General features: G+C 53.8%; 14 protein-coding genes across 14 annotated transcripts; 8 read left to right on the forward strand and 6 right to left on the reverse strand.

Moving 5' to 3' along the window:
• Positions 1-95: 95 nt before the first annotated feature.
• BJX68DRAFT_270318 (flavin-containing monooxygenase) lies at positions 96-2,045 on the reverse strand (the record flags this gene model as incomplete). Its single annotated transcript, XM_071046601.1, has 1 exon — positions 96-2,045. One exon carries the CDS (start codon positions 2,043-2,045, stop codon positions 96-98), a length of 1,950 nt encoding a protein of 649 aa, XP_070895357.1.
• Positions 2,046-2,530: 485 nt separating this feature from the next.
• BJX68DRAFT_270319 (flavin-containing monooxygenase) lies at positions 2,531-4,432 on the reverse strand (the record flags this gene model as incomplete). Its single annotated transcript, XM_071046602.1, has 1 exon — positions 2,531-4,432. The coding sequence occupies one exon, from the start codon at positions 4,430-4,432 to the stop codon at positions 2,531-2,533; it is 1,902 nt and encodes a 633-aa protein (XP_070895358.1).
• A 447-nt stretch (positions 4,433-4,879) lies between these two features.
• Positions 4,880-5,797, forward strand: BJX68DRAFT_270320 (SDR family NAD(P)-dependent oxidoreductase; the record flags this gene model as incomplete). The annotated part of the gene is made up of 4 exons (XM_071046603.1): positions 4,880-4,900; positions 4,950-5,388; positions 5,434-5,520; positions 5,571-5,797. 4 exons carry the CDS (start codon positions 4,880-4,882, stop codon positions 5,795-5,797), a joined length of 774 nt encoding a protein of 257 aa, XP_070895359.1.
• A 343-nt stretch (positions 5,798-6,140) lies between these two features.
• On the forward strand, positions 6,141-6,935 carry BJX68DRAFT_270321 (uncharacterized protein; the record flags this gene model as incomplete). Its single annotated transcript, XM_071046604.1, has 2 exons — positions 6,141-6,664; positions 6,716-6,935. 2 exons carry the CDS (start codon positions 6,141-6,143, stop codon positions 6,933-6,935), a joined length of 744 nt encoding a protein of 247 aa, XP_070895360.1.
• Positions 6,936-7,206: 271 nt separating this feature from the next.
• BJX68DRAFT_270322 (MDR family MFS transporter) lies at positions 7,207-9,171 on the reverse strand (the record flags this gene model as incomplete). Its single annotated transcript, XM_071046605.1, has 3 exons — positions 7,207-7,857; positions 7,915-8,727; positions 8,791-9,171. 3 exons carry the CDS (start codon positions 9,169-9,171, stop codon positions 7,207-7,209), a joined length of 1,845 nt encoding a protein of 614 aa, XP_070895361.1.
• A 363-nt stretch (positions 9,172-9,534) lies between these two features.
• On the reverse strand, positions 9,535-11,084 carry BJX68DRAFT_257557 (FAD-dependent oxidoreductase; the record flags this gene model as incomplete). Its single annotated transcript, XM_071043367.1, has 4 exons — positions 9,535-9,987; positions 10,043-10,434; positions 10,467-10,726; positions 10,777-11,084. The coding sequence occupies 4 exons, from the start codon at positions 11,082-11,084 to the stop codon at positions 9,535-9,537; spliced, it is 1,413 nt and encodes a 470-aa protein (XP_070895362.1).
• Positions 11,085-11,619: 535 nt separating this feature from the next.
• Positions 11,620-12,769, forward strand: BJX68DRAFT_257558 (4-hydroxybenzoate octaprenyltransferase; the record flags this gene model as incomplete). Its single annotated transcript, XM_071043368.1, has 2 exons — positions 11,620-12,558; positions 12,740-12,769. 2 exons carry the CDS (start codon positions 11,620-11,622, stop codon positions 12,767-12,769), a joined length of 969 nt encoding a protein of 322 aa, XP_070895363.1.
• BJX68DRAFT_244219 (uncharacterized protein) lies at positions 12,711-14,043 on the reverse strand (the record flags this gene model as incomplete). Its single annotated transcript, XM_071041270.1, has 1 exon — positions 12,711-14,043. One exon carries the CDS (start codon positions 14,041-14,043, stop codon positions 12,844-12,846), a length of 1,200 nt encoding a protein of 399 aa, XP_070895364.1. The 3' UTR covers positions 12,711-12,843.
• A 1,279-nt stretch (positions 14,044-15,322) lies between these two features.
• BJX68DRAFT_270326 (uncharacterized protein) lies at positions 15,323-15,709 on the forward strand (the record flags this gene model as incomplete). Its single annotated transcript, XM_071046606.1, has 2 exons — positions 15,323-15,522; positions 15,571-15,709. The coding sequence occupies 2 exons, from the start codon at positions 15,323-15,325 to the stop codon at positions 15,707-15,709; spliced, it is 339 nt and encodes a 112-aa protein (XP_070895365.1).
• Positions 15,710-16,340: 631 nt separating this feature from the next.
• Positions 16,341-16,909, reverse strand: BJX68DRAFT_270327 (uncharacterized protein; the record flags this gene model as incomplete). Its single annotated transcript, XM_071046607.1, has 2 exons — positions 16,341-16,553; positions 16,631-16,909. 2 exons carry the CDS (start codon positions 16,907-16,909, stop codon positions 16,341-16,343), a joined length of 492 nt encoding a protein of 163 aa, XP_070895366.1.
• A 527-nt stretch (positions 16,910-17,436) lies between these two features.
• Positions 17,437-17,795, forward strand: BJX68DRAFT_270328 (uncharacterized protein; the record flags this gene model as incomplete). Its single annotated transcript, XM_071046608.1, has 3 exons — positions 17,437-17,512; positions 17,576-17,674; positions 17,737-17,795. The coding sequence occupies 3 exons, from the start codon at positions 17,437-17,439 to the stop codon at positions 17,793-17,795; spliced, it is 234 nt and encodes a 77-aa protein (XP_070895367.1).
• Positions 17,796-18,848: 1,053 nt separating this feature from the next.
• BJX68DRAFT_270329 (uncharacterized protein) lies at positions 18,849-19,196 on the forward strand (the record flags this gene model as incomplete). The annotated part of the gene is made up of 3 exons (XM_071046609.1): positions 18,849-18,918; positions 18,995-19,093; positions 19,153-19,196. The coding sequence occupies 3 exons, from the start codon at positions 18,849-18,851 to the stop codon at positions 19,194-19,196; spliced, it is 213 nt and encodes a 70-aa protein (XP_070895368.1).
• Positions 19,197-21,145: 1,949 nt separating this feature from the next.
• BJX68DRAFT_257560 (RTA1 domain-containing protein) lies at positions 21,146-22,082 on the forward strand (the record flags this gene model as incomplete). Its single annotated transcript, XM_071043369.1, has 3 exons — positions 21,146-21,293; positions 21,339-21,587; positions 21,640-22,082. The coding sequence occupies 3 exons, from the start codon at positions 21,146-21,148 to the stop codon at positions 22,080-22,082; spliced, it is 840 nt and encodes a 279-aa protein (XP_070895369.1).
• Positions 22,083-22,431: 349 nt separating this feature from the next.
• BJX68DRAFT_270331 (MDR family MFS transporter) lies at positions 22,432-24,366 on the forward strand (the record flags this gene model as incomplete). Its single annotated transcript, XM_071046610.1, has 5 exons — positions 22,432-22,770; positions 22,836-23,106; positions 23,165-23,668; positions 23,730-23,890; positions 23,947-24,366. 5 exons carry the CDS (start codon positions 22,432-22,434, stop codon positions 24,364-24,366), a joined length of 1,695 nt encoding a protein of 564 aa, XP_070895370.1.
• Between the last annotated feature and the right edge of the window lie 48 nt (positions 24,367-24,414).

A 24,414-nucleotide genomic window follows, 5' to 3' on the forward strand; every position in this document is an offset into this window, starting at 1 on the left:
TATCCAGTCTTCCAGATTCCCTGTATATCAATCCAAGTGTACGTAGCTGATAGCGTATCCCGTTTTTCTGTCTTGTCCAGAATAGAAAAAGCAACTCAATTCAGAAACGTCATTTCAACCCCCTCCAACTCGCCCTTTTCCCTCCACTCCTCCAACCGATTCACATAACTTGCAATCCCCTCCCCCCACGCCGCAAGCCGAGCCATGTTGACCTGCTGCTCCGGGCTCAACGAGTCCAGGCTCTTCCCATACCCATTCAGATAGCCCGGCGTACACCCTGCAATACCGCGGAATGCGGCGGCGCGAGCAAGCACCTCGCCCGCCCACTGCTCTTCGCCCTCGTGCGTTGGCTGGAGCACAACCTTGTCGCAATTCGGAGGCCTCCGCTCAAACGCCTTGCCGAGAATGTAGGCAACGTGCTTGGCGTTCTGGTCAACCGAATACATAAGATTCACACATGCACCGGCCTGCGACGTCCCTGCAAAGAACAGATTGGGCAGGTCGCGCGTCATGACCCCGTGGAGCGTCGCGAGCCCGTTTGCCCACTTGGCCTCCATCGTCATCCCGTGTCGACCTGTAATAGAGATATTTCCACGGGACCCGGGGCTCGCACGCGTCACAGGCACCGTGTATCCCGTGCTGAGAACGATGAGGTCGAGCTCGTATTCCTCGCCGTTGGCGACGACGCCGGATGGGGTGAAATGGCTAAGTCCGCCATGTCGTAGGTCAACGAGGCGCACGTTTTCCTCGTTGAGAGCAGAGAGATAGTCATCATGGAAGCACGGCCGCTTGCACCACCCGGGGTACCAGGGGGTCAGCAAGTCCGCAGCGACCGGATCCTGCACGAGGGCGTGGGCTCGCTCGCGGACCTGTGCCTGACGAACCAGATCGACCGTGCGCATCCGGTCAATGTAATCCGGTGCCAGATTCTGTGGGCCCCCAATGAGTAAGCTGAACGAGGGCATGCGCGTCCAGCCGTCCCCGACACAGTTATTTGCAGGGAGCGGGGTCTCGTTGCAAGTGAAGGCGTTGAAGTTCTTCTGGCGTCGCTGCTGCCAGCCCGCCCCCTGGCTCGCCATCTCCTCCTTCCACCACACTGGGTCGGTGGGCCTGTTATCGCGTGCATCGACGGCGGCGGGGGTCCGTTGAAACACGACGAGCGAGCGGCTGTACCGTGCAAGGTGGGGGATGATCTGCACAGCGCTGGCGCCTGTCCCGATGATTCCCACGCGCTTTTCAGCCAGTCCAGTGAGTTTTGGATTTTCCAATGACCCGCCCGTGAACTGGTAGTCCCAGCGTGCAGTGTGGAAGAGCTTTCCCTTGTACTTGGCGATATCCGGATAGTTGGGGACGCGTGGACTTGCAAAAGAGCCCGAGGCGAGGAGGATAATGTCTGCGGCCATGCGGAACTGCTCTGTATCCGTCACATCCCCAAGCAGCCGGCCAGCTACGTTCCAGATCTTCTTGTCCTCGTCCCACGCCAAATCCCGCACACTGGTGCGAAACATCGCCCGGGCCTCCAGCCCCCAGTACCTTGCAATTCGCTCGGCGTGTTGGCGGATCTCGCTGCCACTGGCGTACTTTTCTCGTGGCATGTATCCCGTCTCCTCGAGGAGCGGCATGTAGATATAACTCTCCGTGTCGCACATCAACCCCGGATACCGATTCCAGTACCACGTGCCTCCAAACCCTGCGGCTGTGTCTGCAATGACGATATCGCTCGCCTTGAACTGGCCGGTCTGGAGCAGGCGCACGGCGAAGAGGAGGCCGCCGAAGCCTGCACCTACAATCAGGACCCTGTGGCGGTGTTGGGAGAGGAGATGGGATCGTTGGGTGAGCAAATGTGGTGTTTCTCCAGCTGGGTCTGGGCAGCCTGCCCAGGGGTCTTGCGCTAGATCCGTCCAGCCGTCGTCGACCGTGATCTCGATGTCGCTGACGGTTTCGTGGGCGCGAAGTTGGATCTGCCGCTCCGCTTCGTACTTTGCTTCGACGGCAGCAGCGTCTAGACCGTGGATAGGCCCTTCGGGGAGGAGGGTGACGGTCATGCTTGCCAGTTGAAGATGCGAGCGGTAGGGTGGTGTGGTGTTTCCGAAAAGGATATCTGTCTTTTGGTGTATCTCAAGTAGATATCTAGCACGGTAGAGGGGGCTGCTCAATGGTCCCTGAGCCAGTACGTCGCCTTTACACTTCCAAGTCCTGCCTAGTCTTGTCTTCGACCGACTCGTTCTTGAGTCCTCATCCCTCATCCCTTGCTTTGACTGAGACTACAGGCCCCTTGCATCTCTACACATAAGGAATACCATCGTCCCGGGCCCCGGTGGGGTCTCGCCCTAAGCCATACAATTTCATAATTAATGCACACGGACCTGGGTAGGTTCTACCCGAAGAATCTTTGTCCGGTCCATTTATTCCCGTGAGACGGAATTCGGCTCGGGCGATATCGGACTTGTTCTCTATGCCTCATTTCCATTATGTTTTGACTCACATCTGCGCGAGAACAACACTCGTTGGATGTATATTCGTTTTATCATCACTCGCTCACAATTTCCAAGCCCTCCATCGTCCCAGCCTCTCTCCACTGCTCCAAAACCCTCACGTAGCTCGCCATCCCCTCCCCCCAGGGCAAATGCCTGGCCAGCGCAGCTCCATCCGCACTTTCATACCGCGCCGCAATCGTGTAGCTTCCCACCGCACAGGCCCTCGTTGCCGCAAATGCGCGGGCCTGCTCGACTGACCTCGTCGCCCACTGCTCCTCCGCCTCAACTGTAGGCTGCACCCGCAGTTTGGTCTCTGCCCCACGACGTAAGCACAGAGCCTGGAGTATGTAGGCAACGTGCTCCGCTGCCCGGTCAAACATATATGACTGATTTGCAGTGACGCCCGCCTGGGAAGTTCCGGGGAAGAACAGATTGGGAAACCCGCGCGTCATGATCCCGTGGAGCGTCGCGGGTCGAGCCCATTTCTCCTCCATCTGTTGGCCGCCCACGCCGACAATCCGGACCTGCGCCCGTGTCGCGGGGCACAGGCTTCCGAGATCGTAGCCCGTCGCCAGGATGATCAGATCGACTGGGTATACGGTGTCTCCAACCTGAACCCCGTCGTGTGTCAGATGGAGCTGGTGGTCGCGGGCGTCGACGAGCAGAGTGTTGGCGAGGTTGTACGTCTCAAAGTACCCCTCGTGGAAGCACGGCCGCTTGCACCACCCATGTGCGTGATTCAGCAGTGCCTCTGCAGTCCTCCTATCCTTGACCGTCGTCTCGATGACCTGATGAACAATCCTCCGCCTCGCGGCGTCAACCTCGGTTGCACGATGGAGGAAATCCGGGGCGAGGTTGAGCGGGCCACCAATGGCTGCAGCAAACGAGGGTGCACTCGTCCAGCCATCGCTGATCAGATCCTCTTCGATGCCCAAATCTTCATGGGGAGTCGATATCCAGGCGTTGAAATTCTCCGCTCGCCTGCGCTGCCACCCCGGCCCAGCGTTCTGGATCGTCTTCTCCCACCACTCGCGGTCTGTTGGACGATTCCTCTGCAACCCCACGCTGGCTGGTGTGCGCTGGAATACAAACAGCTGCTCCGCAGATTTCGCCAACTGGGGGATAATCTGAATAGCGGTGGACCCTGTCCCAATCACAGCAACTCGCTTGCCGTCCAGACGGGACAGGGCGGGTGTACCAGGGGTGCCACCTGTATAGTTATAGTCCCAGCGTGCGGTGTGGAAGACGTGGCCCGTGAACATGTCAAGCCCAGCAAGGTCGGGCACACGCGGCCGATTGAGCGTCCCTGTTGCAATGATGACAAAATCCGCTGCGCACGTCCACCTCATGGTTGGATCTTGCGTGCGCCCGCCACGGACCTCCCACCTGATTCCTTTCTCATCCCATCTGAGCTCCTCGACCCTTACCCCGAACCCTGTTCGCGTCCCCAGCCCCCAGTGTTGCGCAATCCTCTCCGCGTGGCTGCGCAGTTCTTCCCCAGGTACATATTTTGCCGACGGTATATACCCCGTTTCCTCGAGCAGGGGCATGTAGATGTAGCTCTCGATATCACACATCAAGCCCGGGTAGCGGTTCCAGTACCACGTGCCACCGAAGCCATGGGCGGCGTCGACCAGAAGGATATCTGACGGCTGGAAGCCGGCGTCTAGCAGGCGGACGGCGAATAGAAGGCCGCCGTATCCGGCACCCAGGATGAGCACCTTAGCTCGGGGTGGGATCTTGGAGATTCCCGCGGGTGGCGAGCCATTGTGTGTCCAGGGGTCGTACCTCGTGTCTCGAAGGTGATGGCGATGGTTCGGAGGGAGGCGTGTGTTGCTCTCATTATTGTTCCAGGTTTGGTCTACCTTGTGTATCTTTGCAATCGAGGTGTGCTGGGTTTTTGTTGATGCTGGGTCTGGGATCTTGACCGATTCTAGTTCAGGAGCGGAGGCCATGGTGTTGTTGCTACTCTGGTACCCTTGGGAGCCAGATGGGATGAAGAAGTGTCACCCTCAACTGTTTTATGCACCGGTTAGCGTTGACCTGGATTTTGCATAACTCGTTGACTGCCCATGCCGACATGAGCTCATGTCCGCTGGTTCAACATCCGGTCATCATCGTCCTTGCATTATATGAGCGGGACGCAAGGGTGCGGGTCTCGACGCAAGGAAGGAAGAGAGGACAATGATTTGTGGATATTTCCATTCACTTTTAGCGGTGGCTAGGCGTGATCTGTATGCCTTTTGCATCGAACTAGCATAGTGGCGCGTATCCCTGTGACAACGCCTTGGGGGACCCTGTGTGCTTCAGGGATCCAATCTGATCTTGTGTGGTAAAAGCCTCTGCATTTACTATCCAGTCCCTTCTCGTTAGTAGCCAAATTCTTCCATCCAGTATATACCATGTACAATCTCAAAGACCAGGTCAGTACCAAGGCAATATAAGCCCTTCAAACGCTAAGTGGCTTCCTAGGTTATCCTGATAACCGGCAGCTCCTCGGGCATCGGCCTGGCAGCCAGCACAATTGCCCTCTCCTCCGGCGCCAAAGTCTTCGGGGTGGACATCCGGCCGCCCCCCTCCACCCTCACCTCCCATTCAAACTATGCCTGCCTACAATACGACCTGTCCTCGAGCTCCAGCGTCAGCGACATTGTTGCAGCCTGTGAAGGTGCTTTTGGCCCGCGCATCGACGGCCTGCTCAACATCGCCGGGGTCATGGACCTCAACCAGAGCGCCGACACCCTGGCCGATGAGATCTGGGAGCGCTGCATTGCGGTCAATCTCACGGCTCCGGTCAAGCTGATGCGAGAGGTGCTGCCGGTGATGCAACGACAGGGAGGGGGGAGCATTGTCAATGTGGCGAGCAAGGCGGCGCTGAGCGGGGCAGTGTCGGGCGTTGCGTATACAGCGAGTGAGTGATGATTCTCGACCTGATGTTATCCTCTGACTTGTACAGGCAAGCACGGGCTCGTTGGCGCGACCAAGAACGTCGCCTGGAGGTTCAAGCACGAGCGGATTCGGTGCAACGTGGTTTGTCCTGGCGGTGGGTTGCCAATCCACATCCATCTCCCCATATCCACTAACCCGTCACAGGCGTTGGAGCAACGTCGATCCGCGACGGGGTCGATGTCAGTCAATTCGATAGCGCCGCGCTAGAGACAATGGCGTTGATCCACCAGGCTCACGGATGCGACAGGGAAAAAGGCGTGGAACTCCAGCCGCAGGACATTGCCCATATGCTATTATTTTTGCTGGATGAGCGGAGCAGGGGGGTTAGTGGGGCGGTCATTCCTGTTGACAACGCGTGGTCGACTATATAGGTTATAGGCGAGGAAATCATCGTTCGTTCCTATACACCTGGATCGTGCAGTAGACAGGCTGTCCAGTTCTAGCAAGGTATCAACCAGATTATGGCCAAACTTGCTTCAGTTCAAGGGATAATAACCGTTCGGATACTGTTATGGTGCATTATTTACCCCTCGCTTGCAGTGATTAGCATAGGGAGCAGACATTCCCTGCATAATGCCACAGATAACATGACTGCCACGTAGTACAACCGGACGACTTTGTTCATATTTAACCCAGACACCGTGTGACCGCAGGCTGATGTTGAAGCAGCTTTCATCCTAGAGCCGACTCACCACAACACGCTTAACCTCAATCATGTCTCATCTAACAGTCTCCAAGATCCTCGAGGACCCCTTCAGCGCGCTCTCCCTCTCCGAAATGCTCAAGATCCTCGCCGCGCTCGGTTGGTCCACAAACTACCTCGCCATGGCCCACCGCACGCACGCGGACAATCTGCCCGCCATCGCCGTCCTCCCCTTGTGCTGCGATATCGCCTGGGAATTTACCTACGCGTGGATCTATCCACAGGCCAGCGGCCACTGGCAGGGCGTCGTGCGTGTGTGGTTTTTCCTGCACACGGCCGTCCTGGCCGCCACCCTGCGGTACGCCCAGAATGACTGGGCGGGCACGCCGTTGGGTAAGAGCCGAGCGAGGCTGGTGCTGCTGTATGTGGCCGTGATCGGCGCGTTTGCGGCCGGCCAGCTGTGCCTGGCGTTGGAAATGGGTGGCGCGCTGGGCTTTCATTGGGGTGGCGCGCTGTGTCAGTTTCTCTCAAGCTCGGGCGCCGTTGGGCAGCTGCTTACCCGTGGGCATACGAGGGGGGCCAGTTTGGTTATTTGGTGAGTCCCGTGTGTTTACCGTGTGCGTTGCTCCTAACATTGACACACCAGGGGTGCCCGCGCGATATCCACCGCCGGCGGGTTTGTAAAACTCTGCATCCGCTTCCAGCACCAGGTCGATGGGGCGCCGTGGCTTGATAGTCCAATGTGCTGGTTTTATATTGGGATCGTGCTCTCCTTGGATGCGTCGTATCCGGTGCTGTACCAGTTGACCAGAAGGCATGAAGAGGCGAGTGGGAGGGGAAATTCAGGCAAAGTGAAGAGTCGGTGATTGCGCCAGGTCTGCTGTGCCAAAGGCCGCTGAGATACTCTGCAGATTAGTTGGGGCACAAGACAAAGAACACTTGAGAGTACCAAAGCGGAGTGCAGAGGAAGCTGATACAAGACTGTCGAGACAAGGCCATGTCACAAAGTAGCTGCAAGATCCATGCTACTGAATTTATTACATTGATAACGTATATTCTATCACATCTTGTACAGAAGGGCTATGGGAGACAACAAAAATCAATACGCAAAAGGAAAAAGCCACCGAATGAGCTTCTTCAAGCATGCGCCACTGGCTGGATTCTCGACCCCTTGACGGACAGCCACTTCATCGGCAGCACCCCAAACACTGCTAGGGCGCACAGCGCAGCTCCGGCATAAAACACCTGTGTAATAGTTACACTGTACGCGTCCAGGGCCTGAGGGAGATACTCTGGCTCGATTGCACTGCGTATCTCCATCGGCGACGCATCAGCCACCCTCGCCGTATCCACCCCCGGAAGTGCCGCATTCAGATTGTGAACCAGCCGACTCTGAAACACACTTTGGGCCACAAAGTTGAACAAGGCGCCCGCGAGCGTCTGCGTAAACGTGATGACGGCGGAGCCCGTCGACACGTCGTCGGCGGCGAGAGCAGTCTGCACAGCGACGAGGGGGAGCGCCATGCCGGCTCCGGTGCCGACTCCCAGCACCAGCTGGTACGTGATCCAGGCCGCGGGGCCGGAAGAGACGTGCAGGGTCGTGAGCAGTCCCGCACCAATAGAGCCGACCACCGGCGCCATGTACATAAACGGCAGGTAGTAGCCAACGCGGCTGACGGCCCAGCCGGAGAGCATCGAGCACACCACTACCCCGAGGATCATGGGAAGATTCATCACCCCTGAGCGCGTTGCCGAGGCAGATTTGATTGCCTGGAACCAAATGGGGAGCTGGTACCGACATATTCATGTTAGCATCCGAATTGTGTGGCAAGGAGGGACTCTTACATAGTACGTAAAGACAGTAAAGGATCCGTAAAGGCAAACCGCAAACACGATCGCGCCCCAGACACTGCGATTCCGGACTATCCGTGGTGGAATTGTCGCCCTGTCGCCCTGCCACAGTTGCACGACAGTGAAAGTCAACGCCAGAGAACCCCCCATGACCAAGAGCACGATGATGCGCCAATTACTCCAAGCGTATTTTGCCCCACCCCATTGAAGCACAAGCAATATGCACATGACGGCAGGGAGGATAAGCACCATACCAAGGGGATCAAGCTCAAGGAACTGGGCCCAGACAGTTTTCTTCACCGTGGCCTGTTCTCGGACCCGCGGCCTGACGAAGAGAACAACGATCAACGCCGTCACCCCTCCAATGGGCAGATTGATGTAGAAGCACCAGCGCCAGCTGACGTAGTCGGTAAATACGCCGCCGAGAAGCGGACCCACGACGCTGGCAATACCGTAGAGGCCGCTAATAAGCGAAATAAACAGTGGCACGTGATTGAGCGGCATGATCTCGTGGACAATAATCATGGAGCCCAGGAATACCCCTGCGCCACCGACACCGGCAATGGCGCGGCCGATGATGAGGGCGAGGGAGCTGGGTGCGGCGCCGCAGACCAGCGAGCCGGCTTCAAACAGGAACAGGGTTGACAGGTATACCCATTTCACCCGGTACAAGCTGTAGATCTTGCCGTAGACGAGGCTGAAGCTGGATATCGTCAGATTGTATGCACTCACGTACCAGCCCATGTCGTGTAGCGAGTTGAATTCAGCAGTGATTTTGGGGATTGCGGTGGATAGCACTGTGTTGTCCTAGACATGGATCTGTTAGGGTACATGATTTATGCGGAGAATGAGGTCGGAACCAGGACGTACTAGGGCCATGCAAAAAACCGCCAGCGATAGTGCTATCAGAACAGCAGCGAGCTTCCAGCCCGATACGATGCCAGAGCCGCTTGGGTTTGGACCCTGTTGGAGCTCGCCCAGCATGGGCGTGTCTCCCTCGTTCGGTGCTGGCATTGCCTTGGGACCGCCTGCGTTGTCCTGGTCGGACGCTTCGCTTTTGCATTGAGTACCACCTGGCTCGAGCTGCCTGGCCGATTTAGTCTCCTCAATGGCATGGGCGCTGTCCGAGCTCGCAAGCCTGGTGGTTGACTCGGTGGGGGGCTGCTGAAGACGCCCAAGGCGAAATTTGGCATGGCGTTTGCTGCTGTTGCCTGTGATGCTGCTGATTCGGTCCAGCAGTCTGGGCTGCATGTTTGTTGGTCAAGGGCGATTGGCCGAAAGGTCAGGCAAATACAGACTGGAGTTATCTGCGGCTCTGTCAGTCCAAAATCTGAAGCTCTGAAGAAATCCTCGGAAACGGTGAACGTACTCATTCGAAGCGAGTGTAGGGAGCAATGCCTCAGACCGGGCAATGATCCCTTGCACCGGACAGCTGCGGCATCCGAGACATTCGACTACGATTTATGAATCTGATGAATGGCAGCTGCCTATGCAAGGGATGCACATTCTTGTCGATGGAGAATGTGATGGTCTCAGCAATCCAAAAAAAAAAAAAAAAAAAAAAAAAAAAAAAAAAAAAATAGAGCATAGTAGCAGATTCTAGCTTGTTCTGACCTAGGCGAAAATAAGATAACACAATACTGAAGCCAGAACCGGCAACGAAAGCACCAGCCACGGGAGGGTCGGTGCGCCAACCTCTGGACTCCCAGCGTAGTCGCTCCATCCAGCGCCCGACCTCTTCGGTGTGGGTAAGAAATCCACCAGAGGGGCACCTGCAATGGCTTGCGATGTCCTCTCAAGCACCTGCTGGCTGAAGCGCGGAAAGATGTAGCGGCCAACAAAGCACTTTAGCACGTCGTCCCTCGTGTGCAGCCTGGCGCCAAAGTACGCGCGTTGGTATGTGCTTTTCACGCGCTTGTACCTCAGCGAAACGTATTCTCGTAGCACAGCGTCTATTGCGCCACTCGTGGTCGACGATCCCGAAGTCGATAGTCTTTGTAGTAGAGAGGCGAGGACTGCTGCGTCTTCTGCGGCGGTATTGGCGCCTTGCCCGATATTGGGCGTCATCTACACTGGTTAATCACCTCCGGCTGTCTGTGGATTGATACGCAAAGTCACTCACTTTGTGGATGCTATCGCCGAGCAGGACTACGCGCTTGAAGTTCCAGGTCTCTAGCAGGCCCTCCTCTAGAGCTGTCATGGAAGCTGACGTCTTGTTCCTCCAGAGGTCCCTGACGCATATCTCGCCCCAGACTGGTACACTGGCGTACTCGGCACAAACCTTGGCCGCATCGCTAGCTGAGAAGCGCGGAGTATTTGGGTAGACAAACCTCTTGTGCAACTTGATGAGGATAAACCAGAAAATGCGGCCATCCTTACCGTGGAAGGTAATGACACAGAGCCCGTCCGAGTAGGAGTTGACATGCTCCCCGCTCTCCAAACCGGCGATGGGGGTCGAGATTCCGAAAACGCAGGCATATTCGACCACAAATGCTGCAAGCTCATCATTAACGTCTGAAGCAACGAGGAGATGTCGGAAAGCACACCTTGTCCATCTCGTCGACCAACGAGACCTTTGGCCTGCCGCCACATTTCAGCACGCACTGCACTGTGTATTCCATCCGCCCCAACGACCAAGTCCCCCTTGTATACGGCCCCGTCGTCTGTGACCACCTCGGCTTCCCGCTCGGTTTGTCGAATCTCAGTCACCTTCTTGTTGATGTGGATGTTGCACTTGGCCGGGTAGCGATCGTGGAGAATCTCCAGGACTTTCTGGCGATCGAGAGATACAATCGGATATCCGAACCTGGATTGCCCGTCGGTATCAAATGCACACAATGTCTAGAGGCAACACACCTTTCTTGGACACGTCTCGGCAGCTCACTGCTGAAAGAGAACCCATCTGGAAATCGCACCCTCATCGTGTGTATCGGCACCGTGCATTTCTCCAGGTCAGCATAGACCCCCAGCTGGTCAAAGATCCGGCCTCCATTGGGCCAGATGCCTAGGAACGCGCCCTCTTGCGGACTGATCTCAGCGCGCTTTTCCAGCACTACATGACTGATGTTTGCTTTTGCCAGGCAGTGTGCCAGCGTCAAGCCAGCGACAGACCCTCCGACTATTATCACCCGAAGATCCGTCTTGGTCGTAGATGTATCGCTCATTGTGGCTGATTGGTGTGCTATGCAAGTGCACTTCTTTATGTTAATTATAGGAAATAGAAAAACCGAGTCCAGCCCACTCAGTATCTGTGAGAGCCATTTTATGCTGCGTGCATAAATCATACCATACAGATCCCTTGCGAGATGTGCGGTGCTTTATTGGCCAGTAGGAAGTAAGACCAGCATACACTCTTGACAAGGGGTTGGCCTCATCCTTGCTATGTGCATGCAGAATATAGCACTTGTCCCATAATGGACGGGTCTCGCTGACTCTCCGATGATAATGACGTTCGCAGGATCTGTTGCTGTTCGCATTCTGAAGACCGAGATGCAAGATTGCCGCGACCCTTGCCATCAACATGCCCCCTTGCTGCGGAGGCTATCGGATAATATACCCGTTATGTCCGAGTCAACGCGATACTGAGTCTCCTTGGAGAGGGAATCCTCTGCGTTGCGAAATCTCCAAAGTCTCGATGCTCTTGTAATTCCTCCTTCCTCCTCATCTCTCCACCACCCAACCCTGGTACGAGATCGAAAAATGACTGTCAATCCAGGATCAAAAAGCCATCACCCCAAAGCAGGCCTACTCAGTTATCTCCCTGCCGCCCTCGTTCCTTATGGAGAGCTGTTACGCGTCCACCGCGCCCTGGGGTATTACCTCAACACCTCCCCCTATGTGGTTGGAATCGCATACAGTGCCGCAACTGCCCCGACAAAGCTGCCCCTCGACCTGCTCTTGGATCGCCTCCTTCTGCTCACGCTCTGGTCCTTTATCCTCCGCAGTGCCGGCTGCGCCTGGAACGACCTGATCGACGTCGATATCGATCGACAAATCTCGCGCACCCAAAGCCGCCCTCTGGCCCGGGGCGCCATCTCGCTCTCCACAGCAACCATCTTCACAGCATGTCTCTTCGCCCTCGGCTGTTCGTTGTTTCTCTTCCTCCCCAGACAATGCGCATTTGAGGCCGGCATTGAAGTCTTCTTCGCCCTCCTGTACCCTTTCGGGAAGCGCTTCACCGATCACCCCCAGCTCATCCTCGTCAACATCGCCTGGGCAATTCCCATGGCCATGCACAGCCTCGGCGTGGAGCCTGGCAGCCAACTTCTCTCGTCGATCTGCTTATGCGTTTTCATCGCGACCGTGATTGTTCTGATCGACCTGGTGTATTCGCGGCAAGACACCGAGGAGGATCTCAAGGTCGGCGTGAAGAGCATGGCGGTGCGATACCGAGATTGTATAGACACCCTGGCCTATTCGCTTTTCGCCATCAGCACCCTGGCGTTGCTGTTCGGAGGCCTGCTCGGTGGGCTTCGGGTGCCGTTTGTGGTTTTTTCCGTGGGTGGGCACATTGTGGGCTTTTGGAGGTTCCTGAGAGCATCGCTGCAGACGGGACCGGCAGGGGTCGAATCGCGTGCCAAATCGTCTTGTTTGATGGCGAGTGTATTCTGGTTGCTCGGGTTGGGTATCGAGTATGCTGTGCGTGTTTAGCTTTGACAGTGTGGGCAAGATTCGGGCGAGATATTCGGTACTCTGGCCACGGAAAAGAAATTAGCACCTGAAATAACATCAGGTCGCGACAAGGAGAGCTCGTCGGGTGCCAGTCGGACCATGTCGTGTTATCTTTGATAGTTCATTATGTTATTATGGATTACTCTAGGTGGGATCTAGAGATAGTCCTGACGACTAAATCAACCACCGACTATATTTTAAATACTAGGAACAGCTTCTAATGACTGAACTCCTTATAACGGATGTTCCCCCTTAACCAGCCTCGGCGTAAACAGTGTTGTCACTGGCAAGCTCGGCTGGCAGCCACTGCCCAGCAACGGTGTTGTTGTACTTGAGCTGAGCGAGGGTGAACGTGTTGAGCTCGGAAACCATGACGGAGGATTTGAGAGGCAGAACGCGATGCACCTTGGCGTTCTGCGTCTGCATGGAGATGTACTCTTCACCGTCAACAGACGAAATGGAGTCGTCAAAGGTGACGCGGATCAGGGCGTCGGGCGAGCTGGTGCTGAGCAGCGAGGTCGACAGCAGCCACAAGGCTGGGCCATCGGCTTCAGTGGAGGCATCTGCGAGGTGCAGTAAGCCAGCATTGCCGCCGAGGACTTCGTGCTGAAGCGAGAAGAACTTGATCTTGCCTTCAGCTCCGATATGGCCAAAGGTGCCGGTGCCGCCAGTGGCATTACCAGCGAGGGTGAACCAGACACCGCGCAAGGGGCCGGAAGCAATCGAGATCATACCGACAGCATTGTTGCCGACACCTGGTGGGATTGGGATCTGGCTCGTCTCGCCGCTGGTGACATTGATGCGCATGATGGACGAGTCGTTGTCTTGGGTCGCGTAGAACAGGCCGGTGGCGGGCTCCTCGGCGATGAAGACGGGGCTGTTGAGGCACTGGTACAGCTTGGTCGAGTTGCGGTGGATGTCGGCCGAGAAGACGTAGTACTCGCCAGTCTGTTCCGACGCCTCCTTTAGGCCCGCCCAGACGCGGTCGCCAATCTCAAACACACAGTGTGGGCCCTTTCCGGGCTTGGGGATATCGATCGTCCTTCGGATTTTGGGCACGCTCGAGAGGTTCTTGCCGGGGTCGACGAGCAGCAGCTTGTTGTCGGCCTGCAGCGACAGCCACACGAGTCCGGGGTACTTGGTCGAGGGCCAAACGCCGTGGAGCATCGACTGGTTGTTCTTGCCCATGGGGAACGAGTGGTACGCGATGGGCTCCTCGGTGGCTGCGTCGAGTTCGATCTTGACAAGCTCGCTGTTGGACATTTGGGTCAGCAGGATCAAGTTTGTGTTTGGCACCCGCGTGAATTCGTGCGTCGCAGTCGTCACAGGCATCAGGTACTCGGTGAGTCGGCGGCTCATGATCGCGTTGGAGCTGACGGGGTTCGTCCCGGACGCGACGGCGGCGCCCAAGGCCAGCGCGGCCACGAGGGACTTGACGGCGTGGGAAAACATGTTGGGCTGATTGATTTCGCATCAGGGCGGATTTTGCTCCTATTTGAATCGGACAGATCGATCGGCAGCTCCACCACATCTCGCACTAAATCTCGCTAACACCAAACAAGCCACGATCACTCGCACTATCACCACGCCAAGGACAAACTCAGTTAACGTGGCAATTCTCATCCGCTGTGGATCTCAAGAATCCCCTTGGACCTGTTCGGTGTTTTGTCTTTCTCGAGTCTCAATCCCATGTCCAGAAAATCCTCAGAGACAGAGAAATGGTGCGTGATGGGACATTGGGGTTCGAGACTGAGAAAAGTGTTCATCCTGTACTCCAGATCAGACCCTTGGGCACATCTGCAGGCCAGGCTGGGGGAAAGTTTGATGAAGAGCGACCAGATAATAAGCACTAGAGCGGAACAAGGCAGCAAGAGGCTGATCGGTCTCCCAAGAGCCAGTCAACCTGCTCTCTCCAGCCGCTGAGGTCATTGGCCCAACCAGAGCCCAATCATTGGACATGTCAACAGAAACTCCAAAGCAATGAGACGTATCCTCGTCCGAGCAAATCAGAACTCTCAGCCCGGAGAGGTTCGTGGCACGCGATCGGCTCCTGACGTGTCTCCGACGATGATCTTCAGCACGGTACATGGCTCTGTAGCTGTCGATCGCGATCAGAGCATGTGTACATCCAGGTTAAGCCAAAGGCGAGTTTGTCCCTGCCCTTTGGGAAATCATCATTAATGGGCCGAATGGCCAGCGAACGGGTATTTACAGCACACGTTTTCAGTATATTCTGACCAGGATATATATTGCGATACTGGAGGTTATACGCCCATGGTTGTCTGCACGATACTATCATGCTGTGCAAGAATATATAAGAAACGGTGGTTACGATATTATGCAAGAACTTGTTGACACCCAACTCCCCCACGTCCGAGTCGATGCCACACTCCATTGCCATGTAGCATATGATGGCTGATCGTTCGCGCTCGCTGAGGCAGTCCCCAAAGGTTTGATGCGCAAGTGCTATGAGCCGCCAGCTGAGCAGAAGCTGTTCTAGTCGAACACTTGAAGCATTAGTAGTGGTCGTGAACGACTGTTCGGCGACTTTTCCCTGTGAAAATGAAGCCAGCGTTGCATTACTATCTGCACCATCCCTACAACGATGTAGCATGGTTCATGGCTTTGGTGGTCTCCAGGTTACACGGTCAATGCTGGACTTCGGTTAATTTCGATCAGGGGGGTCAGATGAGCATTCCAAAGTAATAAAGCACTTTAGGTTAACGAGGCAATGTCATCTCGTACAGCAAAGCTATCCTCGAAATACCTCCAGCCCATTCCAATGGAGAACACAACCATCTCAACCTCTGCCATCCCTCAACCATGGAGGAAATTCCGTCTGGCCGGCCTGCAAAGCTCCAAAGTCCTCGTCGCCAAATCCGACGACCGTCTTGTCGACTATCCTCAAGGCCAGGTCTACGCGGACCAATTGTTCTAGCTCGAGCCCGCCCCACCACCCAGTACCTACTACATCCGCAGCTCAGCCAGCCAAAAGGTCATCTATTCCAACCGTGGCGCCGTCGGCATGTACGAGAAGAGCTATTACGAGGACCAGTACTTTGTCTTTGAGCCTGGAAGCGGGCAGTTTCAGGGTTATTTTCGGCTGCGCAATAACTAATCGCGGACGGTCATCTATGATAATGGGCAGCGTGGGGTGGGAAACTTTGATGCGGATGGGGAGAAGTATTCTGATCAGTACTTTTCGTTTTTGGAGTATCAGTCCTGAATGCTCGATGGGTAATATCACCAAGTTTGGTGCGATGACCTTCAGACCGTCCCCTACACAATACGGTGGCTCCTGGACATCCATTGCTTTCCAGCGTGACGATTCCGTAGCAGAGAAGGCAGATTACAAGAAATCTACAAGAGTTGGCCTCTGGGTTCTGCGAAATGTGGACATGCACAGTTCTAGAAATATAGTCAGGAGCCGGATCTCGCCAGATAAGATAGACTCCGATGCCCGAGGGAACGTTTAGTTGCAGATATCCTCATCCCCCGTTGCAATTGACCCTGTCATCGGTGTGTGTCAAGCACCCTGGCCCCACCTCCTGCGTGATCCCTACTCAAGCATACTTTACAACTGATCCATCTGATTCCGTTATGTTATATAGATATGCAGGTCATATAAAGACAACAAGGAAGCTCAAAAGATTCATCCACTCAGCCCTACAGATGCCACCCAACAATTTCTAACGGCGGCGTTTGATTACACCATGTGGCTTGTGGTAGAATAGGTAGAAAAGTAGTTCCTACTGCTCCGCCACACCCTCCCAGAGATTATACTCTTTAGTACCGTGATACCACCGCCCGAATACTTCAACCCCCCATTGGGCGGCGTTGTCCGCCATAGTGGCCAAGGTATATGCTCCGCAATACCGATAGCAGGTGCCCAGCACGCTTGTCCTGCTGACAAACAAACCATGAACCCGAGCAATCTGAATGTGGTGAATCATGCAGGTAAACTGTGCCGATTGCGTAGTTTAGTTTGGGCAATCTAAGATAAAACGATATAAAGTCCATGCCATCACTGAACACTTACACAAATAGACTCGCCACTGTACCTTTTCTCAAGGTGGCTTTCTTGGAGCCCATTCTCTTCGTAGAACTCGTAGTCCATGACGGACTTCAAGTAGTGAAGCTGCCATTCGGGGTCCCGGGTTGTCTTGTTCAGCCCGTCGATTGGGTTGAATTTCAGGACGGCTCCGTCAACAACGACGAGGTCGTCGATTCGGATCGACGTTTCGGACGTTTCGTTTGCCCCAACGGCAGCAGCAAGGCCCACGGTAGCTGCAATGCTGAGAAGAGCGATACGGACCATTTTTCGTGCAGGCAGAGGACTATTTTATAGTATTGAACGATGATGTTAAAAATGTGGAAAACCTGCAGGGCATCTAGCTCACTTAAATAACCATCAAGTGAACTGGAAAGACCTATGAAACATGTATGATTATTATCTTTTCTTATCGGATGCCTCCTGTATTAGGGCTCACTGTAATATTCTCTCACTGCCTTATTTCCATTTACAGCGGCGCGAAGGTTGGGGTGATCTGCGACGTATACGTACCAAGGATTTGGAGCCTGGAGCTCGAGTTCGTACAGGCATACGACGTATACGTATGATAGTTCAAAGTTAAATGATTTGCTAGCCTACATCCTATCTCAAAAAACGTTTTATCATCTTATTCGATTGATCATCTCAAGACTGCTCCTTGGATGATTGCGAATATTATAAAATCGCCCACCCCTCTCATATATAAGCCAACATACTTGATAGCTCCTATCTATTCTATTCCCATCTTCTACCACATACGCAATTAGGAAACCGTCTACTTTTCGCCGGGCAAGATGAAGATCACCGGCCTTCTCGCCACACTTGCAGCTCTAGCTCCCGCTCTTACTGAAGCATATGCCACTGATATCTGTAAGTTCGTGGCTATCCTTGCATTCGAGAGCCATTGTTAATATGCTTCCCTCTGCTGTGTAGACTCTGCCTGCCAAGCGCCCCGAAACGGCTTCAAGAAAGCTGGAAACGGGTGCACATGGGTCCTGGGCTATTCGGATTCGAGTACAATAAAGGACGGCAGTGAGTCCATAGCACACGTCGCACTATCTCTCAAAGCCAGTGATTGACTAACCTAATATCAGCCTGCTGGTCGGGCAGCGCCATTGGCAACGGTCTCTACTGCTCACCCCAGCCCCTTTAGTCGAGACCTACATTTGGGGTTTGAGGCTCGACTGAGGTGCATACAAAGGCATGTATTGTTGAAGGCGTTAGCCTAGTCTCTCCGGGAGTCTCAGCTGGTCATCTGTTTCAATTGTGGTTCTCGGTTGCGCTTTGGCTCTGCACCGTATGTAGACATGTTACCGATAATCAAGTTGCTATCAACAATCCTTCTTCCGGCTTACGGATAGAATAGGTGCGTTGCTCGTATCCGCATATCATAGCCTCGAGCCTGATCATTGCAAGACTCCATGGAGGGGGCAGATAGAACACTGATATGAGGCCAATGATATTTGGGTGCTCTTGCGTAACGTTATCGTTATGAGCACGCATATAATAGCCGGTATATTATCTGTCGGACGGTTTGATACTCTTCTTGTAATATTATTAAGCTCACCAACTGTTGTTCATAGTCATAGATATTGTGTCCACCATAAATCGTAGAGCGTATGTGAGTATGGGCTCAGTCAGCTCATGAAAAAGTGCCCGTCAATGAAACTAGTTTAGCTTCGTGATGTACACCCTAGTGGCGTTTGAGGTTCTTGTTATATTTACTTTGGTATGCAATCAATTCTGCAGGCTTCATGGTTGGGGGATCGCCCGTACCCGTAAACGTATGGCGTATTTAAAGCACCACATCCCGTGGCTATGTGATCGCCTTCTAGATCGGGTATTGCAGAGTATCTGAGAAGAGCCAAACAGATGTACGAAGCGTATTCCAAATATCATGGTACCATTGGACCGGGTAGGCCATAGTAACTCGCTTGGATCGTCATGTCGCTCCAATCGTTGAATACGGATACGACCAGACCATCCCAGTAACCGTCTGTCAATTTACAAAGCTCTCATCAGATGGTTCTGTCCAGTCGCGTGGGACAAATTCTAAATTTGACTGTACAAAATCGGTTCTCGTCATCTACTGCGGGTGTTAGTTCTCGCATAAAACCCAAGGGCTGCCCAGGGTATCGGCAACAATAACCCAGAACCCACGCACCATTCCCAGATCCTTGCTTCTCCATCCCTTCCCACAATCAACATGTACTACAAGTCTCTTCTGCTTGTCGCCATTGCTATAGGCCAAGCGGCCGCGGTTGCTCTTAATCCAGGTAAGCTCTTAGTAATTTCCAGGCGGAGTTATTGACATGCTGAAAACCATTGCTGACATCTTTCGCCCTCACACAGTTGCTGCATGCCAAAAGCCCAACAATGCCGGTAAAAAGGCCGGCGACTCATGTGGTTACTTCAGCACACCATCTACCGATGGCCCCATTCAGGGGGGGCGTAAGTAACCGATGAAGCGACACCAAGGGAAAGGTTATGCAAAATTGACTTGACAATAGACTGCCGCGATGTTGGTGGTAGAATTGGTCTGGAGTGCAAATAAACCAGGAGCAGTATCCTCTGAAGACCCTGCGGGCTCTGGCTGTCCCTTAAGGGGCTGCATCAAGAATAGGACAGTGGGAAGGAAGCGGGGGCGCGCCATTCAGCCCTAAACCATCTATGAACATATTCATGCCAAGCTATACCTAATGATCAGTTCATTGTCCTCGCCAAGATCTCGCTTGCTGCCAGTGAACTACTTCTCATGTCCTCCAGTATAGAGTATTTCTCCCTTATAACCAGTCAAGCCCGTCTATACAGGCTCTTCGCCGATTCATTGTTCTTTGGACCTATCTGGTAACCATTATATTCTACTTTCCTCTCAGCACAATGGGCTCGTACAGGCCCTAGCACGATCTCTACAACCCCCTGCAACACCAAAGCCCACTGGCCTCGGAACACGCATACATGGCTGTGAGAGCGTACATGACTCTATCTCCAAACAGAATATTCTCGCCTGCGGTTATAGCCTTCACAAGGTTATACCCATCGAGTATTTCCAATTGATGTCATGTATAAATCTCGTATAGAAAGATATAGTTCGACTTCGTGTCCTTCGGCACCAGCGAGATATGCCTTGGTCGTGCATGTAAGATCATTCTTATACTAGCGCTTGGTGTCATGTATTTCCGTTTCGGAAGTCAATCCGGTTGGTTCTCGCGTAGGAACAGGAGGTGGTCGTTCTCAAGTGCGTTGGACAGGTCCGGGCCGTTGTTCAGCCCTTGGCCCCACGGGGTGATCATATTACCCCTGGCGTAGACTTCCTTTGTAATGAAATAGAAAAAGACAGTCGCTGCCCCGGAAAGTCTCAGTTAATATTCCAGAGAAAGACTGCTGTTCCCAGATCTAAATCAACCTAGGTTGGCCTACTTAGTAGGATTAGCTCTACTACCTTGGTGGACCCTGGCTTCCCCAATCAGATCTACAGCGAGCCTGAGCAGATACAATATAGCTACTAATAATATCTTCCATGTATCGTACGCCAACATTGCATGGAAATGGAAGCTGTCCTAGCAATGTGTTCGGCGTGGCAAAGTCGGTGCAAAGGTAGAGAGGCTGATCGTCAGAGATATTTAGTAAACTGCAAGTTGTCCATCCCACTGGGGTCTGCCGTACTCTATCGTAAACCATACCTATTCAAGTCACTCAGCGCACCGGTGTCCGCTGAGCTCCACCGTGATCTCCACATTGCACTATATTTGCAATGATCAACGCACGGAGCCTATGGAGTAGAGGTGAACTTGGGAAGGAAGGGTATGTTGTAGGTATCAAGACAATAACTAGTTTTGTTCCTGCTATCCGCTGATCAAGTATCTACGTAGACTACTGCGTACACGAGACCTACGGCTTCCACTTCTAGTGATCAACATGTCCTGATGCAATGCGCTTAATAAAAACCCTTGGAAGAGCATCCGTGACCAGGTAAGAAATTATAGAACGACACCACCGAGATCAGGTGTCGTTGCCACCTACTCTATGATCGAATTTGAGGTGAGTTCATAGGAAGGATTGCAATTATTGAAGTCCTCGGTCTTACGCTGTCTCATCAAGAGGATGGGCACTGGACAAAGAACTCAGAAGCAACAGCTGCACAGCATGGACCTATCATAATCTAGACTGTTGGCAAATCCCACTCGGCTCGACTCCGAGGACACTGGGCAGTGCAGAGTGGATCGCAAACTTGTCCCTGTCTCACCTTTCTTAGCATCCATGATTGGCAGCTCCGCGATCCACTTCTTTTCTTATCCTTCTGACTTAAGGAGTAGTGGCACGTTTCAGAATGTTTAGATCCTCGAGGATACAGCACTGTCTCAGTTGTCAACCCCTATTCAGGAACTTGCTTCTAATCTCGTCCATCGGTACAACGTAGGGTGTGCAGTGCATATAAAGAGTCCCTGGTCTGAAAACAGCATTGTGATCAGCCCCAACTCTAGATTCAGATCCGCAGTCACGATGGGATACCAGTACTACCACTACGAGCCCTCGGTGATCGCCACGATCCCCTTTGCCGTCCTCTTCGCCCTCACGAGCGTTATTCACATCTGGCAAACCATCCGCCCGCGGACATGGTACATGATCCCGTTTATCATCGGCGCGCTTTGTATGTCTTCCAAAACGTAACCGAACCAACTGCTAATGCGACTAGTCGAGGCACTCGGGTACGTCTTTAGATATATCAGTGCGCGACAAACGCCCGATTGGACAATGAAGCCCTATGTTGGCCAGCAAGTCCTTATCCTCCTTGGTCCAGCGCTGTTTGCTGCCTCAATCTATATGCTCCTCGGTCGGATCATCCGCGTGCTAAATGCCAGCTCAATCTCGCCGATCCGGGTCAACTGGTTGAGCAAAATCTTTGTTGCAGGCGACGTCCTCTCATTTCTGCTACAAGGCGGCGGTCGGTCACTCCAACCCTTGATTCTTGCGACTCAGATACTGACCTAACGCAGGTGGTGGAATCTTGGCCACCGCCAAAACCGCCCACAAGTCCAAACTGGGCCAGACGATGATCTTGGGTGGCCTCTTGGTGCAGATTGTCTTTTTCGGCCTCTTTATTGTCACCTCGATCATCTTCCATCGCCGCATGCTCAAGACACCCTTGCACCAGATGGGCACATCCATCCCCTGGATCAAATACCTCAGGATCTTATACTTTATCAGCGCGCTTATCATGATCCGGTCAGTGTACCGGGTTGCCGAGTACGCGCAGGGAATGGACGGTGCGCTGGCCAGGGAGGAGGCACTCATCTATATCCTAGATGCGTTGCTCATGCTCATTTGTTGTGTCGTGCTTAATGTGTTCCACCCCGGTAAGGTTGTTTCCGGGCGGCAGTTGAATTATCGTGCGCCTGAGGATGTCGAGATGAGGACGAGTTCTCAACCGGCGCGGTAGGACGTTAGTTCTTGGAATGGAGCATTTTTCTCGCATGAGAATATAGCCAGAGACCGGGATCCTTCGTAGCCCTTTGTCCTTTCTGAATCGTTTTAGTCTGAGGCGGCGCAATCTCCTAATTCCAACCATGAACAGCAGGCTCCAGGCACGGATTTCGGAAACAGGCTCCGGCTTACCCCTTTGCTCTCTTGTATTGGGGTTGATCGTGGACTTCGGGGACAGCTTCCGCTGCTTGCAAGGAAGGCCGTCTGGTATATTAAATGTCAGGCAATAGCTGGGATCATATTCGACAATCAGAATTGTGTTCATCCTTTGGCTTCTACACGCACGGCAACACCATCAAGACGAAATGGATCAGACAGTATCCTACAGCCTGCATGAGCCATCTCCAGAGGTATCCGACTCAATGCAGAAGCATGATGGTGCAGAAAAGAGTTCTTCCAGCCAAGATACCGAGCTCAAGCACCAGTATCCTTCGGGAGTTGCGGTGACGCTTATTCTCACCTCGGTGACTCTGGCCTATTTCCTCTTCTTCCTCGATCTCGCTGTCCTTTCAACAGCCACTCCGGCAATCACTTCCGAGTTCGACTCTCTAGTGGACGTCGGTTGGTACGGTGGCGCCTACCAGTTGGGAAGCGCAGCGTTTCAGCCATTAACCGGAAAGATTTACAGTCAATTCTCGATCAAGGTATGTCCTGGCCCGCTGCTAAACTCATAGCCATCGCGCTGACAAGGGACCACGCTATCCTATAGTGGACATTCCTCACCTTTTTTGTGCTCTTCGAAGTTGGATCTGCCTTGTGCGGTGCAGCCCAGTCATCAGCCATGTTGATCGTCGGGCGTGTCATTGCGGGCGTTGGGTCTGCTGGCATGTCCAACGGCGCCGTGACAACCATTTCCGCCGTCCTTCCGACAAAGAAGCAAGCGTTATTCATGGGATTAAACATGGGCATGGGTCAACTGGGCCTTGCAACGGGGCCCATCATTGGAGGAGCTTTCACGACAAACGTATCGTGGCGATGGTGTATGTTTCTCGTCTATGCGCATCGCGAATCGCAGACTGACTGTTCTTGCTCGTGTAGGTTTCTATATCAACCTCCCACTCGGCGTGGTAGTCGGTGGGTTCCTTCTGTTCAATACAATCCCAGAACCCAAACCCAAGAGCCCACCCCTCCAAATCCTGGGGTCCGCCGTCAAGTCGCTCGACCTTGCCGGGTTTATGCTCATTTGCCCCGCCGTTGTTATGCTTCTGCTTGGACTCCAGTTTGGCGGAAACGAGCACCCCTGGGATAGTTCGGTGGTGATTGGCTTACTGGTTGGAGCTGCAGCCACGTTTGCGGCGTTTCTGGCTTGGGAATACCGCCAGGGAGACCGGGCCATGGTACCCCTGGCGATGCTCCAACACCGCGTTATATGGTCGGCCGCAATGACAATGTTCTTCAGTTTGTCCAGTGTCCTTGTGGCCGACTTCTACATTGCAATCTACTTCCAGGCCATCCGTGACGACTCCCCCTTGATGAGCGGCGTGCATATGCTTCCTATAACGCTTGGTCTGGTTCTGTTTACCATTGTCTCAGGTGTCTTGAGTAAGTGCGATCGTCTCCCTGTCATTTCTCCGAGCCTCTAACAGTTGCCGTCGCCTCGCAGTCTCTGTTCTGGGATACTATCTTCCCTTCCTTCTTGCAGGGGGTGCAATATCCGCCGTTGGCTACGGGCTCTTGTCGACGCTCGGCCCAACAACATCTGTTGCCCAGTGGATCGGGTACCAGATTCTCTACGGTGTCGCAAGCGGGTGCACCGCGGCAGCAGTCAGTACAATCCTCCAAGACACATATATTGCTTTCTAACCACCTCTTCTTACTAGCCCTACATTGCAATCCAAAACCTCGTCGTCCCCGAACAGATTCCCCAGGCCATGGCAATTATAATCTTCTGGCAGAACATCGGCGCAGCAGCCTCGCTCATCGCCGCAAACGCCATCTTCAGCAACAGCCTCCGCAAGCAACTCCAGCAGCGCGCCGCACAGATCGGCGTCCCTCCAGACGCCCTTGTCGCCGCCGGAGTCCGTTCCATTCGAGACCTGGTCTCGGGCTCGGAGCTTAGGGCTGTGCTTGTGGCTTATGCTAAGAGCATTGACCATGTCATGTACCTCGGTATTGCCGTCAGCGTTGCTGTCTTGGTCTTTTCTCCGGGGCTGGGATGGAAGGACATTCGGAAGACGAAAGATCTTCAGACGCTTACTAGCAAGCCTGCTGACCGTGATCAAAGTGTGGCTCAGGGCTGAGAGAGCACATAACTCGTCCTCTAACGTCCCTATAGCCCCTGAATACCG

This window comes from Aspergillus pseudodeflectus (assembly GCF_044049435.1).
Source record: "Aspergillus pseudodeflectus strain CBS 756.74 chromosome Unknown BJX68scaffold_48, whole genome shotgun sequence".
Lineage (NCBI taxonomy): Eukaryota > Fungi > Ascomycota > Eurotiomycetes > Eurotiales > Aspergillaceae > Aspergillus > Aspergillus pseudodeflectus.